At 39.2% G+C, this 16,244-nt stretch overlaps 1 protein-coding gene across 2 annotated transcripts in view; it reads left to right on the plus strand.

Annotated features, from left to right (window-relative positions):
- ARMC4 (armadillo repeat containing 4) overlaps nucleotides 1-16,244 on the plus strand; it is a 192,593-nt gene that overhangs the window by 31,489 nt on the left and 144,860 nt on the right. For both annotated transcript variants that reach the window (XM_025396823.1, XM_025396824.1), the window contains one exon: nucleotides 6,543-6,690. In XM_025396823.1, coding sequence (XP_025252608.1) covers nucleotides 6,543-6,690 — 148 coding nt within the window. The remainder of the gene's footprint in view (nucleotides 1-6,542; nucleotides 6,691-16,244) is intronic.

Consider the following 16,244-nt stretch of genomic DNA (forward strand, 5'->3'; position numbering starts at 1 on the left):
TTATTTCAAACATGTTCATATTGCTTGTTGAAATATTGTTATGATGGTGGCTTTCATATCTTTGTCAGATAATTCATACATCTCCATCACCTTGATATTGGCATTTTTAAATTGTCTTTTCTCATTTAAGATGAGATCTTCCCCATTCTTGGTATGATAAATCATTTTCAGTTGAAATGTAGACATTGTGGTTATTATGAGACTCTGGATCTTATTTAAATTATTGATTTATTTATTTGAGACAGAGTCTTGTCTGTCACCCAGGCTGGAGTGCAGTAGTGCAATCTCGGTTCACTGCAACCTCCATCTCCCGAGTTCAAGCAGTTCTTCTGCCTCAGCCTCCTGAGTAGTTGTGATTACAGGAGTGCACTACCACACCCAGCTAATTTTTTTTATTTTTAGTAGATACGGGGTTTTGCCTTGTTGGCCAGGCTGATCTTGAACTTCTGACCTCAAGTGATCTGCCTGCCTCGGCCTCCCAAAGTGCTGGGATTACAGATGTGAGTCACTTCCCCTGGCCTAAATCTTATATTTTAGAAGGCCTTCTCTGCCACCATATTGACAGGATGAGGTATGTGCTGCTTCTCCAGGCTGGTGAGGAATTGAAATGGCAGGTTTTCCCATAGGCCTTCATTGATGCCTGGAGGGTCAGGCAAAGGAGTCCTCATTATTTCTGGAGGGTAGTGGGAGTTCATGCTCCACCTATGCCTCTGCTGATACCAGCTGGACAGTGTGATGGCGGAGTCCTTGGTTTGTCTGTGGGCTCTACTGACATCACAGTTCAGGGAGTGACTTCATTTTTGCCATGAGGTAGTGAGCATCTGACTCTCTGTCAGGCCTTCTCTGAGGCCACCCCAGCAGGTGGGTTGCAATGCTTTCTTACAGTCTGATAAAGGTGGAACCCTAGGCTCTTCACTTGGCCTTTGCTCTAAGAGGTAGACTTGGGCCATGCTGTTATCTATGGTCTTGACTGACATAGATCATTTGTTGTCTAAACATTTTCTGTCTTATTAGGCTTTCCTTTTCTGACCCTTTGAATTAGACAGAGCAGGACTTTCTTAGGTCCTTTATTTGCCTGCACCGCCTGGAGTTTCTGCTTTGCTGGCTTTTCCAGTACCCAGTCTAGGATGAAGACAAAAAGAAAACCCAGGGAATGCACCACTGTGTTGAGCCACAGGTCTTCAGATCTTTAGGTAGTCCTCTTCTTTTTCTCTACCTTTCAGAGTCACTTTATGTTTGTTTTTTTTTACAACATCCAGATTTTTAGTTGTACTTGGTGGGGGAAATAGATAAAAGTATATCTACTTCATCTTTCCTGAAATAGATACTGGGCCAAAAGTATTTCAATTTTTAGTGAGCTAGAGAGCTTAGGGTAATAGATAAGGTAAAGTTGTAATGTATCCAAGCAACAGCTATTACTCAATGATAAAAATGAAATTTCCTTGTGTCTAATCTTGCCTAAGTGGATAGAATTCTGTGGTAGAGAAGTATTTCTTAAGGTGCAGTTTGTAGATCAATTCAACATTGACATTTGCTTCTTTTTACCTCCTGACTGTGCAGTTGCCATGGGACAGGATTGGAAGAAATCATATCAAATAGGAAAAGTACTTTAAAGTTAGCTATCAAAGGATTCATCAATTGGGAAAAAAGAAAGACAGCTTTTCTTTGGGGCACTGCTTTGTAAAATGGGATTGTGGAGTGATTGAGTAGACCTAATTCACTATGCCCTCAACTCCAGGACCTTGTTAGGCTAAGGAAAGGTAAATTTAGGCTTTTCCCAAAGAATTTAGGCTTATTCTACTATATGCTTCAATTGGGAATCTTTGAGTTAAGTTTAGTCACTTCTTGAATAGACCTGATCTATTAGAAACTTCACTCTGGTGTCTCATTAAATGGGAACAGATGCTTCAATTCAGGCTTTCCCTGTTCCATGGTCCAGAGAGCATAATCATAGTGTTTTACACACAAATTGGCTTTTGGAAGTGCAAAAATTGGGGGTTTTCTGTGCCAAAAAACCTGTAAGAAATTAAGAGAATCATGGAATCTTACAAATTAATAAAATTTAAAAATTGTCCATCCTCTTCCTATGCTCCAAAATGGAATAGACTAGAAAAGACTTTTATGCACGAGAACCCACTGGGAGTTGGAGACAGCAGAGAAGGGAGAGAAACAAAGGAAATGAGAATGAATTAGATATGAGCATGAAGGCTTAAATGGACTAGTCCTTGCCCATGAGCTTAATGTTGAGTTAGAAACTTCTAGAGCGATGAGGAATAAAGTGTACTTTCTCATAAGTCTTTTTATAATTAGAGCACAATGATCGTGATTCCACTAATTCTATTTTTGTAAATCCAAGTTAAACATCTGCAGATGGCCCATTTTCAGCCCTGGTTGATTTCACTCCAGGTTTGTGCTGTGTAGGGTGTCAATAACCCTTTTATGGATTACTGGGGACCCAGATACATTTTCTAAAGATTAATGGGAACCCAGAATGAATACACTACTCCAGGGGGTGGCTGGCAGGATTCTCGGGTTCCTCTTACCCATGGACACCACTCTAAATGCAAACCCTAATGAGTCCTGTCTCCTCCTGGACTCTCGTCCCTGTCTTGAGCTCTGCAATATCCCAAATGAATCATTCTTCCACTTTGCTCTTTCTTCTGCATTTTTTCCTTGACCGCCCTCATACTACAAGGAACTGAATTTCCTTATATCCTCACCCTATGCACCAAAGCCTCCACTGTCTCCTTCTTGCGTTTATTGAAACTTTTCCATGACAGCAGCGATTCTCCTTCAGATCTTCTTTTCCCAGGCCCTGTGTAACTGCACAGGGCATGTGTAAAAATACAGGGCATGGGGACCATAGGCAGAAATCTCCTCTTTATTGCTTCAAACTACCTTACTCTTCAGATTAGACCTCCTTTCCTATGAGGCTGATGTAACCCTCTGTCTTTCCTGGTTGCTGTTTTCTATGGATCCATTATTACTGACAATTTTGACATTGACTTACTATCACTTTCATCCTACGTCCAATCATCATTTGAAAAACCTGAAACCCCAAGAGGAAGACCAGTACCAAATCTTGACCTACACACTCCCTGGTTTCAGTCTCACTGACTGTTGCCTCCTCTCCATCAAGCTGCTGCTACTGCCACTTCCTGGAATTATCACCAGAAATACCCTTCTTCCAAAATCTTAACCTAGACCGAATCCATTTGTTCATTCACTTATTCATACCTGCTTTAATTGATTAATTCTTCTAGCAAATATTTATTGGGTGCCTTCCTTGTGCTAGGGAAGACAGTATGAAAAACAGAAATGGTCTTTGCCTTCATGGAACTTACTAAGACAATACAAGAAAACACAGAAATAAAAATTTTCTGATGGTGACCAAAGTGGACAAGGTACTGAGCTACAAAATAATGGGAACTTACATAATTACTCATAGACCACAGATTTGATTCTGTTCTTGCTGAAGATCAAGGTAAAGACAAAAACCTAACCAGTTACTTAATTTATGTGGGCCCTAAGATGAAAACAGATCAGATTTTCTCAAAACCACAGCTTTTCCTTGGAGTTTAAGAAAGATACTGAAAGACAGCGTTCTTCAATAGCATGCCCTCGATACCTGGCAGCCAACAGGCCCTCCATGCATGTTTGTTGAATGAATATGCATGATAATACAGAACTATCTAACACGTATTTCACACTCTCTCTGTGCCAGGCATTGTTATAAGCTTTTTACATACTAATTGCTATTATCATCCCCAATTTGCAGGTGAGGAAACCGAGGCACAAGTAAGTTAAATGACTACCCCAGCTCCTCTAGGAACCAAGATGAACAGCTCCCATTACAACTATTTGTTTTAGCACAGCCACTTCACTAACCATGGAGTTTTGTTCAAATTATTATTATTATTATTATTATTATTATTATTATTATTATTACAGAGTCTTGCTCTGTCATCCAGGCTGGAGTGCAGTAGCATGATCTTGCCTCACTGCAACCTCTGCCTCCCAGGTTCAAGTGATTCTCCTACCTCAGCCTCCCGAGTAACTGGACAAGAGGCGCATGCCACCACACCCAGTTAATTTTTGTATTTTTTAGTAGAGACAGGGTTTCACCGTGTTGGCTAGGCTGGTCTCAAACTCCCAACCTCAAGCAATCCACTCACCTCGGCCTCCCGAAGTGCTGGGATTACAGGCGTGAGCCACCACGCGCGGCCCAAATTATTTTTAACTTGTTATCTCTATAATGAGAGTAATGACAACCTCATAGATTGTTGAGAGAATTCAAATGAGACATTTAACCCACGGTCTGTTGTCCTGAACTCTCGTGGCCAAATGCGTGGGGTTTTGAAAAACTCACTTTAAAAAAGGGTGATGAAATTTATATAACGTATATTATGATAACCTCTATTGGAGTGTGAGCCAATACCCTATAATCAAAAGCATGAGCATTTCTGTAGTGAAACATGAATATTCACACTGATGAGATGAATAAAGACCATAAATAGTCTAGTATCAGTTCATCTAAGGCCTTAGCAACAAGTTAAGTCCAGTGGGGGGAAAATAGTTTTCAGAGCTTTTTGGATTTCAGAGTTAGAGGAAAAAGTTAGTGGACTTGCGTGATCTATAATGGTCATTCACTTTGTGACTTTGATATTTAAGGACACCTTAATATGTGATTGGCAAGAGTCATATTTTAAGTAATTTTGGATCCTTCAAAATGAATGATTTTTTTTCTCCTCTTAATTTCTCTGACGTTTCCTTGCTTGTAGAATGGGAAGAATACAGCCCGCTTTGCAAGGTGGTTGTGAAGTTTAGAAACAATGAATATAAAGTGCCTGGGACAGGCTGGGTGCAGTGGCTCATGCCTATAATCCTAGCAGTTTGGGAGGCCGAGACGGGAGGATCACGAGGTCAAGAGTTCGAGACCAGCCTGGCCAACATGGTGAAAACTCTGTCACTACTAAAAATACAAAAATTAGCCAGATGTGGTGGCACGTGCCTGTAAGCCCAGCTACTCAGGAGGCTGAGGCAGGAGAATGACTTGAACCCGGGAGGCGGAGGTTGCAGTGAGCCAAGATCACACCACTGCACTCCAGCCTGGGTAACAGAGCGAGATCCTGTTTCAAAAAAATACAAGTACCTAGGACAAAATAGACAAAACTGGTGGCTGCTGTTGGTATTATTTAATATTAAAATTAACTAGAAGATTTAAAGGTTTGCTTCTGTCCTGTGAGATGAGGAATGTGTGGGAAACAATATCAGGATAAATATCCAGGGTTCACCACCTCTCCACATGTGAGTGATGGATGAGCAGTTCCTGAGAAATCATTGTGGGTTTGGTGACCCAATGGCAGTAACCTGTCATCCGGCGGTGGGAGGTGGAGACAAGCTGGTGTGATGAGTGTGCATGTGCACGAGGGACCTCTGCAGGGACATGGGCTTATATTGGATTCCAGAAGGCTCTTGTAATACTGTTGTCCATGCATCCAACCACAGAATGTGGTGTACTTCTGTGGAACTCAACACCTTGCATGGTGATGCCTCTCAGAGTTGGTGGTTGACTCTTTGGTCCTGAACCTGATTATGTTCATGTCATTGCTGTTCTTTGGCACCTTGTGCCCTTGCAAGTACTTCAGTGTAGACATTACGGAGGGCTGTGCTGAATATTGACTCTCCTTGGTAACAGAGACTCTTTCACTTTAGGGCCTTGCAGCACTGCCCAGTTGAACTTACTGGAATAATAGAAATAGTCACTATCTGAGCTGTCCGGTGTGGTCACCACAAGGCATGTGGGCCATTGAGCACTTGAAATGTGGCTAGTGTGACTGAAGAACTGGATTTTTAATTTTCTTTAATTTTAGTTAAATAAATAAGTTCAAATATCTGTAAATATAGATGACCACATGCAATGAGTGGCAGTCTTGTTGAAAAACACAGCCTTAGGACATTCACTGAATACCCTTGTTTATTTCTCACTATCTTCTTTATTATGATTATTGCACCCAGAGCAATTGCACCTGCAATAGAGACAGGTTTATTCATTGCACGCAGTTCCTTCTTATTTTTATTTTTATTTTTATTTTTTGAGACAAGGTCTCGCTCTGTCTCCCAGGCTGGAGTGCAGTGGTGTGATAATGTAATAATGGTTTACTGCAGCTGAAACTCCTGGGCTCAAGCGATCCTCCAGGGTCAAGCCTCCTGAGTAGCTGGGATTACAGGCACGCACCACCATGTCTGGCTAATTAAGGTTGTTTTTTTTTTTTTTTTTTTTAGAGACAGAGTCTTGCTATGTTTTTCAGGCTGGTGTTGAACTCTTGGCCTCAAGTAATCCTCCCACCTCAGCCTCCCAAAGCACTGGGATTGTAGGCATGAGCCACTGAACCTGGCCTTGTGTAGATCTTAATAGAGATTTACTAGAACTCAGAAGGTGTTGGTATCTGATCATTGCTTGTGCCCATGTTGCTTAAATGTGATTATAACCATCTCCACACTGTAGCTTACATGTGTATGTATGTTGTTATTGTTCTTAGAAAGAGTGCTGAAAAGATAGAGGAAATTATTAGTGATAGCTCCTCAGAAAGTGAGGAAGATGAAGAGCCACCTGACCATCGTCAGGAAGCAAGTGCAGATTTGCCATCAGAATATTGGCAAATTCAGAAGCTGGTGAAATATTTAAAGGTAAGAAAGGCCTGTGGTAGTATGTTTGCAACGTTCATTTAAAATACTTTCCCAAAGATGTCTATGCTGCTTCCAACTTTACTTTATGTTTCTTTCAAATAAGAGTAGTAAACATTCCTGTTGTTTTATCTAAGGGTGTGCAGGGCAAGGTCTTATTACCCTGAGGATGCAAGATTCATCCTCATGGAGCAACCAGGCTGCCTGGTACCAACCCTCTCTCCTGGCTGGGCAGTGGGCATGGTAAACAGCTGACACTGTGACTTGCTGCCATGTGATGATTTGTAGTATGGTGTGGAAGAAACAACACGGGTTTTTAAAGCTGGACTTTGGTTAAACTCCAGGCTGTTTCACTTACTAGCAACGTAGCTGTTGAAACATTAGTTTTGAGCCCTAATTTTCTCAACCCATGGAATAAAATTAATATACCTGTACTACAGGACTATTATAAAGTGTTTAATAAAACACACTTGAAACATAGCATGGTTTCTGAGACATTGTGGGTGCTTATAGTGTGGGTTGGTCCATTTTCATTTCTCTCAAGTCAGATAGCATGCATGAGAACATTTTACATAATAATTGGCCCACATCATATATTTAAGTATTTGAATTTGCAGGAGGGCAAGGGGAATGACTCACCAAAACCCAGATTAATATTCATTTCTGACGTCAGATAGCAAGTATTGATGATTTCTAGGCCTTGTGTAAAGCCGACGTCCAGAAGTATTTGTGAAAAAGCATTTGACTCAACTCATGTTTTCTTTCTGCTTTTTCATGTCTTTGGTCAAATCAACCAAGGGCATTTGCCAATGGCTTTGCTTGATTTAATCATTGCACAATGTAAACATTTATCAAAATACCACATTGTACCCCACAAAAATATACAATTATTTTTTGTCAATTAAAAATAAATAATATTTTGGCTGGGTGCAGTGACTCATACCTGTAATCCCAGCTTGGGAGGCCGAGGAGAGTGGATCATCTGAGGTCAGGAGTTCGAGACCAGCCTGGCCAACATGGTGAAACCCTGTCTCTACTAAAAATACAAAAAAAATTAGCCTGGTGTGATGGCGCACGCCTGTAATCCCAGCTACTGGGGATGCTGAGGCAGGAGAATTGCTTGAACCCAGGAGGCAGAGGTTGCAGTGAGCCGAGTTCATGCCATTGTACTCCAGCCTGGTCAATAAGAGTAAAACTCCGTCTCAAAATAATAATAATAATAATAATAAAATAAATAATATTTTCATATTTCAAAAAGGACATGGCCTTATACGAAACAAGCCCTAATGCTCAACTTGGAGATCCTTTTGGCAGGCTCCTAATGATTTGACCATCAATGCAAAATGAAAATTATTTTTTTTAGTCTGGACTAATTGTCATGAAACAAACCTCTAGACTATTGGACAGAACAGTTAATATTTTGTGAGTTTTAAAATTTCATTTTAAGCACGATACTTTATAAATAGTAAATATTTTTATGGCATCTGTCAATTTTTAAAATGGTTTTTATTGGCATTTATTTTCGGTTAATATTTCCCTCATTTATGTTTTGTATTCTGAAATTTCTATATCAGGTGTACATTGTTTTTACATGTTGTTGCAGTATATAATTATGTCATATATTATGGCTCATAATAATAAATCATGCATTTATTACATAAGGTTTTTTTACAGAAAACCTCTGAAACTTTTAGCATAACTCTACCACCAAAAATGATTCAATGTTTATGATGATAGAAATGATTCAGTATTATTATAGGCATTCATTATTCTTGAAAGATATGTGATGAAATGTTAGGAAAAATACAGAATAATATAATTTTGGGAACTCATGAAAATTTCTAGGAATTTTGATTGCATATTCCTGAATCTTAAAGATTAACCTGTCGGGAATTTGGAAACACCAGCATGGAGCACAAGCTAGATTCAGGCCACATGCTCCTGCACTCCTCTTTGGCAGGAGTATTTGTGCACAAACCGCATAGTTCAACACGGCGGTCCAGCCTAGCGTGTGTGGCAACCATGTGCAGCTTTGGGACATTTAGGACACGCTTGCAACAGTGCCTCTGCATCTTTACTGAACCACAGGGCCTCCTGTGATTGCCTCTCCTAGACTCTCAAAACGCATGTCATCTAGGGGGAAAAAAAAAAAGAACTGGCAGTGGAGAACTTTGCCAACACAACTCTCTCTGAGGTGGGCAGCTCTAGACAGGGCCATTGGGGCTTAGACTTCCTGACTTTTCCCTCCCCTTCCCCTTCCCCTTCCCCTTCCCCTTCCCTTCCCCTTCCCCTTCCCCTTCCCCTTCCCCTTCCCTTCCCTTCCCCTTTCCCTTTCCTTCTTCCTCCCCTCCTCCCTTTCCCTGTCTTCCTCTCCCCTCCCCGGTCTTCCCCTCCCCTCCCCTCCCCTCTCCTCTCCTCTTTCCTTTTCTTTTTCCCAGGGTGCTCTTGAACTCCTGGCCTCAAGCAATCTTCCCGCCTTGGCCTCCCAAAGTGCTGGGATTACAGGCATGAGCCTCTACGCCCATCCAAGACATAGCCTTTCAGAAGATGAATTAAGAGAGTCTTGAGTTTTTCCCAAGAGTCCTGGTCCATTATCTTTATTTCATTAGCAAAAGGAAACAAGAGTCAAAATGGCAGAAACAAAAGATGGATCAGGAAGCAGAATGCTAGAGTAATTAGAAGCATGATCTTTGACGTTGGAAAGACTAGTTGAGTTGAAATTCTGCCGCTTACTCAATGGCCTTGGGTGACTTGAGTAACCCCTCTAAGCTTCAGTTTCCTCATTGGTGAAGATGGAAAAATAAAAGTTCTTATATTAGGATTATTAAGAATGTTAAATGAAATATAACACATGTAAAGTGCTTAGCACAAAGTACTTAGTAACTGTTGGCAATGATAATCATTTCTATTGCTTATTATTACTGTAGAAAATGTGTGGCATGGAGGCTTAACTGACTTGTGCAGGTGGCCTTCAACTTTTACTTTCAGTTCTCTAGCAACCAATAAAAGGAGGGAAATAGAGTGAGTTAGTACAGGGAGGGAAAGTCTCTCAGCATCTTAAAATAAAAACAAACCAGTTGCCAGCGAGTATAACTGATCCTGGTGCTAAGAGCAGACAGAATTTTCTCCCTTAGGATTTAATGGGGCAGGCATGGAGTGAGAGAGTGAACAGCCTCAATAATATCCTCCCAGTGAACATGGCAAAGAGAGTTTCTCACAATAACCTAATTACTGGATAACTGTCTTGAGTTTTTCAATTATTTAGGATAAGTCCATGTAGCATTAGGCCAAAAAGAGATGCACTATTTCTGTCCCAGTACAGCTAAAGAAAACGTTTATTGATGAAGTGCTACTTAAATTTGCACAAGTTATTCATTAATAAATCATGTGCAAATGTGATACTCTTGGCCAGACAGTAAATTGCCTGGAATTCTTACAGTTCCCACAGGTAAATATTCTTCACATAGCCAATAAAAGGAAAAGCATATCTATAAATGATTTCAAGGTTTTTGACACAGATAAATATTTTATATGGAGACACAAAACGATATTAAAAGTCTATGAAATGCAAAATTGAATGTCTCTAGGTAATCTCAAAATAAATACACCTGACATTTTAATTTATGAAATTATGGCTTAAATGTAGATTTAAGCTAGCAGAGAAATGTTCATGTTGACCTGACTTTCTATTTACCATTTTCCAAGTAGAGTAATGTCTGTGATTGTTGGGAAAAAAAAAAAGATTTAATGAGCTCATTAATACCCAAAGAGGTCAATGAACTATAGCTTATTCTTCGTCCAGAGCTATGAGCTCATATCTTGGCACATAAATAGAGTTTGTATTTCATTATTTGGTTTGACGTATGTTAATTTCAACCTGCAAGTTTTATATATGTATATATTCTTTTCATCTGGAATTTTTGAACACAATTTAATTTTTAAATTAATGAATGTATCACATTTTTACACACCAACCTTCCAGCTTTTCTCCCCCGTAGCTGATGATGCTGTACCCTAATTCTAAAGGAAGCAATGAACCCCCTTTTCAGCTACCTTACTGATAAGCACTTATGTTCTGTCTTCTGCTATCCTGATGGTTCAGGTTGTCTGCCTTAGTACCTACTTCTTGAGTAGAGAGACCACATCAAATTTATTGCTGTATCTTGCATGGCATCTTGCCAATGGGCACAAACTCGCCTCCCCACCTCTGCCCTGATGGTGCGAAGGGGAGAGGACGAGGTTCCTTAGTGGCAGGGCTTTGCTGTTTTCACTCTCAGCCCCCTGAAAGCAGTTCTTCCTGCCTCTGAGCCTGTCCTTCCTTCTGCTGCTGACTTCTTTCCCACTTTTCTTGCATCCCTCTCTCTTCCTGTTACTGCCGTCTTTCTTGTAGACATACTAGTTGATTGCTGTATTTGCTGACTTTATATGGATATTATTTTCTTCCCTGGCCAAAATTGTTTTAAAATCTTGCAAGGAAAATGTCTTGCTTTTGATCAACTTGAGCGATTAAAGGAGATGGTTTGTTAACGTCTCTATGCTCCATACTAAATCTATGAGTCTCTCTAAAACTTCAGTGAAATCGTGCTCATTTCTAAATAAGGTATGTGGAGAGCCCCTTTGTGGAATAGGAGAAGGGATGTAGGATATTTTCCTTGTTTGGAAATGTGGAAATTAATATTAGTTACAAGTACCATATGTTATAAATTCATGCAAATGGGTATTCTTCAGTAGAGTGGGGTAAAATATTGAAAGGTCCTAATTATAAGTAGATTTGCATTTTATACATATTATAATGAAAACGAATTTCTGGACCCAAGGCCAAAAACATGTTGAAATCCATGTCAATGTGGATTAAAGGTGGCGTGGGTATGGTATTTAACACTATAGGATCAGTAAATCCAAGAAAACATTGAGAAGACTAGAATAATGCCGAGAACGTGGTTGGTTGGTCAGCTTTTGGTAGTTTAGAGGCATATCAGAGGCTGGGCCTAGAACTATGCTTTCTTTCCTTTGAAGATATTTCCTAGAGCTGTCACTAGAGGGTAAGATGCCCGTATTATCCAGGCACCAGCTCTAGGTTCAACAAGGGTTATACTGGCAAGCACAGTTGGATATCTGCCCATACTTTGAAGTGCTTCATTCAGCCGGTGTTTTTCCTGAGTACTTGCTGCAATGATGGATGCCTCTAGGGCTCATTCCCGGGGCCATTTCTCCATGTGTACCTCCTCCCTGTGGGAAGCCAGCTTCTGCACCTGGGATTTTGATTAGAGTCCAGGTGGGAGAGTGGGGAAAAGGATGATGAAAACATTGATTTGGAAAGATGAATCCAGCAGCAGGTGATATGCCAAGTGAATCTGATGGGAAGGGATGAGAAGACAGTGACAACGGGGTTACATTGGTAGAAAGGATGGGCATTACCACACATTCATCCTCTCCCCTGACCCACAACAGATTGGTGAGGGGTCGCCTAATTTGTTCGTTCTATAACATCAAATTCATCAAACACTGGCATTGATTTCACCTTTCACATGAGCCAGATTGCTTGCCATGCTTCTGCTCTGAAACACAAATTGAGAATTTTCAGGCCATGAAAAGTGAAGCGGCCTGGTGGATCCCAGCTTAGCAGTGGTCAATACTGTATTCCAGAGTGACATCTAAAAGACATTCACATCAGAAATGCCACTGGGCTGCCAGCTTCAGAAGGGACTCCCCAGAGCTCTCTCCCTGGAAGGTTTTGGGTTTCTTCTCTGGAGGTGGATTCTTGGCAAGGACATTTTTCAGACTTGAAAACTTTTGTTAAAGACTGCATTTGTGAGGCTCAGTTCCTTAATGATCTTACATAAATGATCTTACATAAACTGATTAAATACACACACACACAGACACACACACACACTCTTTAATTGGTTAAAGAGTTCTTTCGAGTGGTAATTGGAAGTTGTATGAGTTTTTGTTGTAGGAATTTGATGTGCTTTGCAATCAATTACAGTTAATTAAATTCCTTTCCCATTACTTGAGTTTTGGGTATGGAGTGGCAGGTAGTTTGATCCTTGTTTCATTGGTGGAAAAGCTGAGAAATTCTTTGCTCCGGGCCACACAGAAGGCAGCTGCGGGCTGGGACGGAGTCCAGGCTTCTATCTTTATTGCCCATTGCCTGGTGGTTCTGTTCCACTGTCAAGAAATTCAGGACCCAGGAGGCCTGCAGAACTTGCTGTTGTACCTTCTGTCTTTTCTCTTGTTTGGATTTCTTCATTCGAGTAAGAGTCAACAGGGAGCCCTTCCCATAAAGGAACTCAGTATTCACGATTGGAAGGCTGTATTAGACTGTGCTCTTTTGCTAAGTTTTTACTTAAAAAAAAAAAAAATGGAAAAGAATGTGATGACGCAGAGCTATTCTTGTTAAAAAGAGTATTTTGAAAATGGAAAACAATGGTCACTGTTCATCCACTCAAATCAACTCCAGTAGTTAGAAAGACAAATGAGTGCCATGTTCCTGAGGAACATTCTTTAAGTTAGTACATGTGTTGCTACATTGGTGTGGGTTGACTTTCTTAAAAAAGTCAGTGACAAACGAATAGGACAACTTTTGTGACTATTTTTTTTAACTTGCCTGTTTGAAATCATAACATATTTAAATTCCATCAGCTAAAAAGAGTCTACTCAGAATCTGCATTTATGCTTTCATAAATATTGTAGTATAAGAAGTGAATCCATTGAAAGTATTTGGATTACTGGTAATGTGTGTTACTTGTGTGCTTATATTGCTCACAAAAGAATTTGTCGTCTTTTATTTTTGTTATAAAGGAGATTGTGGAAGAAATGGAGAGATTCCTCTCCGTCTTTCCCAAAGGGAAATCTGTATTTACATTTTTGAGCTTTAAACTTTCCTTGCCTCTTGGCAGTCATAAATAAATACGTGTGGAGAAAAAGCAGAGTAAAGACAATTAGATCAGTATGATAATACAATGCTACTGACTCCTAACAGTTTATATGACCACTAGCTAGCTCTATGCTACCACATCAACTTACCGACTGAAAAATGACAATATTAAAAATCTCAGGGGAGTTCCCTTAAGCTTTAACTCATTCATTCATTCATTCATTCACTCATGTGTTTATTCATGAATGTTTGCTATGAGCCAGCACAGCTAGAGCATGATGATATGATACACATACCCATCTAGTTATTTATAAGAGTTTTGATTGGAATGAACTGGGATATCTAAGGCAGTTTTATGTAGTAGAACTTTTCAGGGAATCTCTTGCCCCATGTATTTGCAGCAACACTTACTTTTGTTCCTTAAAATACACTTTTCCCCTAAAATACATTTGAGAAAGCTAAGTAGATTGGAGAAGAGTAGTAGTACTGGCTAGTTACCAGTTTCTATAATGTGCTAGGCTGCTTTGCTTTCTGTTTCAAAAACACACACTCACAGCCTGTTACAGAGTCTGCATGCTGAAGAATTTCTAAATATATGAGTTAAGGAGTGAATAAGAAGCATAAGATTTGGTATGAATGATTTTTCATTTTACATCTTTATATGGGTCTATTGTCATCATGATTTAAAATTGCATAGTAGCAGGAAAAATACTGAATCCCATGTCCCTTTTTGGTCCATTGGCCTTTGAGATTTCTGTTGGAGGGCTGTGGTTTTCCCCGGCTCTTGCTCCCTGGGTGGGTGTGGCTGTCTGGTGTGGCTGCTGATGTTTCTGTGACACAGGGCATAGCAGAAGAACGTGGTATTCTTCCCCTGTTTCCCTTACTCCCTTCTGTGTTTAAAATCTTTAAATATCATACAAATAGCACACTCATATATGCTCAATGTGAAACTTCAAACCATGCAAAGTGAAAGCTCCCTTCTAGATGTTTCTCTGTTTATATACATATTTATATACATAAATGAAATCCTATTCTTATTCTACATTTTACTTTTTGTATTTAATATTCTGTCTTGGTGATCTTTCATATCTGCCTCACTCCTTTTAATTACTACATAGTATTTCATTGAAGGTGTATATCATTAAGTTATTGAACAATTGCCTTATTGATAACATTTAAGTTGTCACTCAAATCAGTTTTTGTTACCACAAACAATACTGCAGCTAATATTTTTACATATTCTTTGGATATATACATTATTTCTATAGGATGGATTCTTTGAAATGGAATTCCTTGGGTCAAAGGGAATGCACATTTACATTTTTGATAGCACTAATAGGGAGTTCTATATACATGCCAAGATATTTATAAGATTTTTGATTGGAATGAACTGTGATAGCTAAGGCAGTTTCATGTAATTGTTCACTGGGTATAAAATTTCATTTATGAAAGATGAATAAGTTCTGGATATCTGCTGTACAGCATAGTATCTATAGTTAACAATATATATTGTGCACTTAAAACATTTAAGAAGTAAATCTCATATGAAGTGTTCTTACCACAAGAAAGGCAGAGACAAAGGACATGTTTTCAGCTGATGGATACATTTATTACTTTCATTGTAGTAATGATTTCACAGGTGTTGGATGTATATGCATATATCTAAACTCATCAAATAGTATACATTAAAGATGTGCAGTTTTTTATATCAATTATATGTCAATAAAGCTGTTTAAAACAAAGAGAAAAATAATATATGCACACTACAATTTGAGACGACTTCCATTAAAAAATTTTCAATTTAAAGAGAAATAATGAAGAGTAATAAACAAAGCAAACTTAGTTTATGTAAAAAAAAGTTTCATAGCTCCTTACAGAAAGCAACTATCAATTTACACTCTACCAGTAACATACCAATAGTTTTCAACCTTGAACCTTCAACCTCAGAGTGAAATTAGCCAGGGCTGTTAAATGAAGGAGCAAATAAACAAAAGACCTTGATGCCCAGGTACCATTTTTGGAAGTTTTGATTGAATTGGTTCAAGCTGGAGTCTAGGCATTGATAGACTTTTGAATCTCCCCGTGGTAATGAAACTGTTCATCTACAGTGAGAACATATGGACGCAGGGAGGGGAACAACAAACATCGGGGCCTGTCAGGGAAGGTGGCCAAGGGGACGGGGGAGCATTAGGACAAACAGCTAATGCATGTGGGACTGAAAATCTAGGTGATGGGTTGATAGGTGCAGCAAACCACATGGCACACGTTTACCTATGTAACAAACCTGCACGTTCTCTACATGTATCCTGGAACTTAAAGTAAAAAAAAAAATAAAAAATAAAAAATAAAAAAAGTTATTAATACAGGATTGCAATTCATTGTTGTAAATTCTCAACGATGTGTAGTCTTTTTGTTATTTTTTATTTTGGACAATTCTCATGGGGCAAAATGTACCTTGTTTGAATTTTCATATTTCTAGTTACTAGTGAGGTTAACAATTTTTTTATATGTCATATAGCCATTGTATTATGTCCTTTGCCTATTTTTCTGTGTGGTGGTTTGTCTTTTTAATTCTTGATGATGCAAATTAATCCTTTGGCTGTTATACTTATTGCAGATATTTATTTTCTCTTAGTGTGTCAGATGTCTTTTTTTATTTTTTATTTATTTACTTTTT

This window comes from Theropithecus gelada, chromosome 9, assembly GCF_003255815.1.
Source record: "Theropithecus gelada isolate Dixy chromosome 9, Tgel_1.0, whole genome shotgun sequence".
NCBI lineage: Eukaryota > Metazoa > Chordata > Mammalia > Primates > Cercopithecidae > Theropithecus > Theropithecus gelada.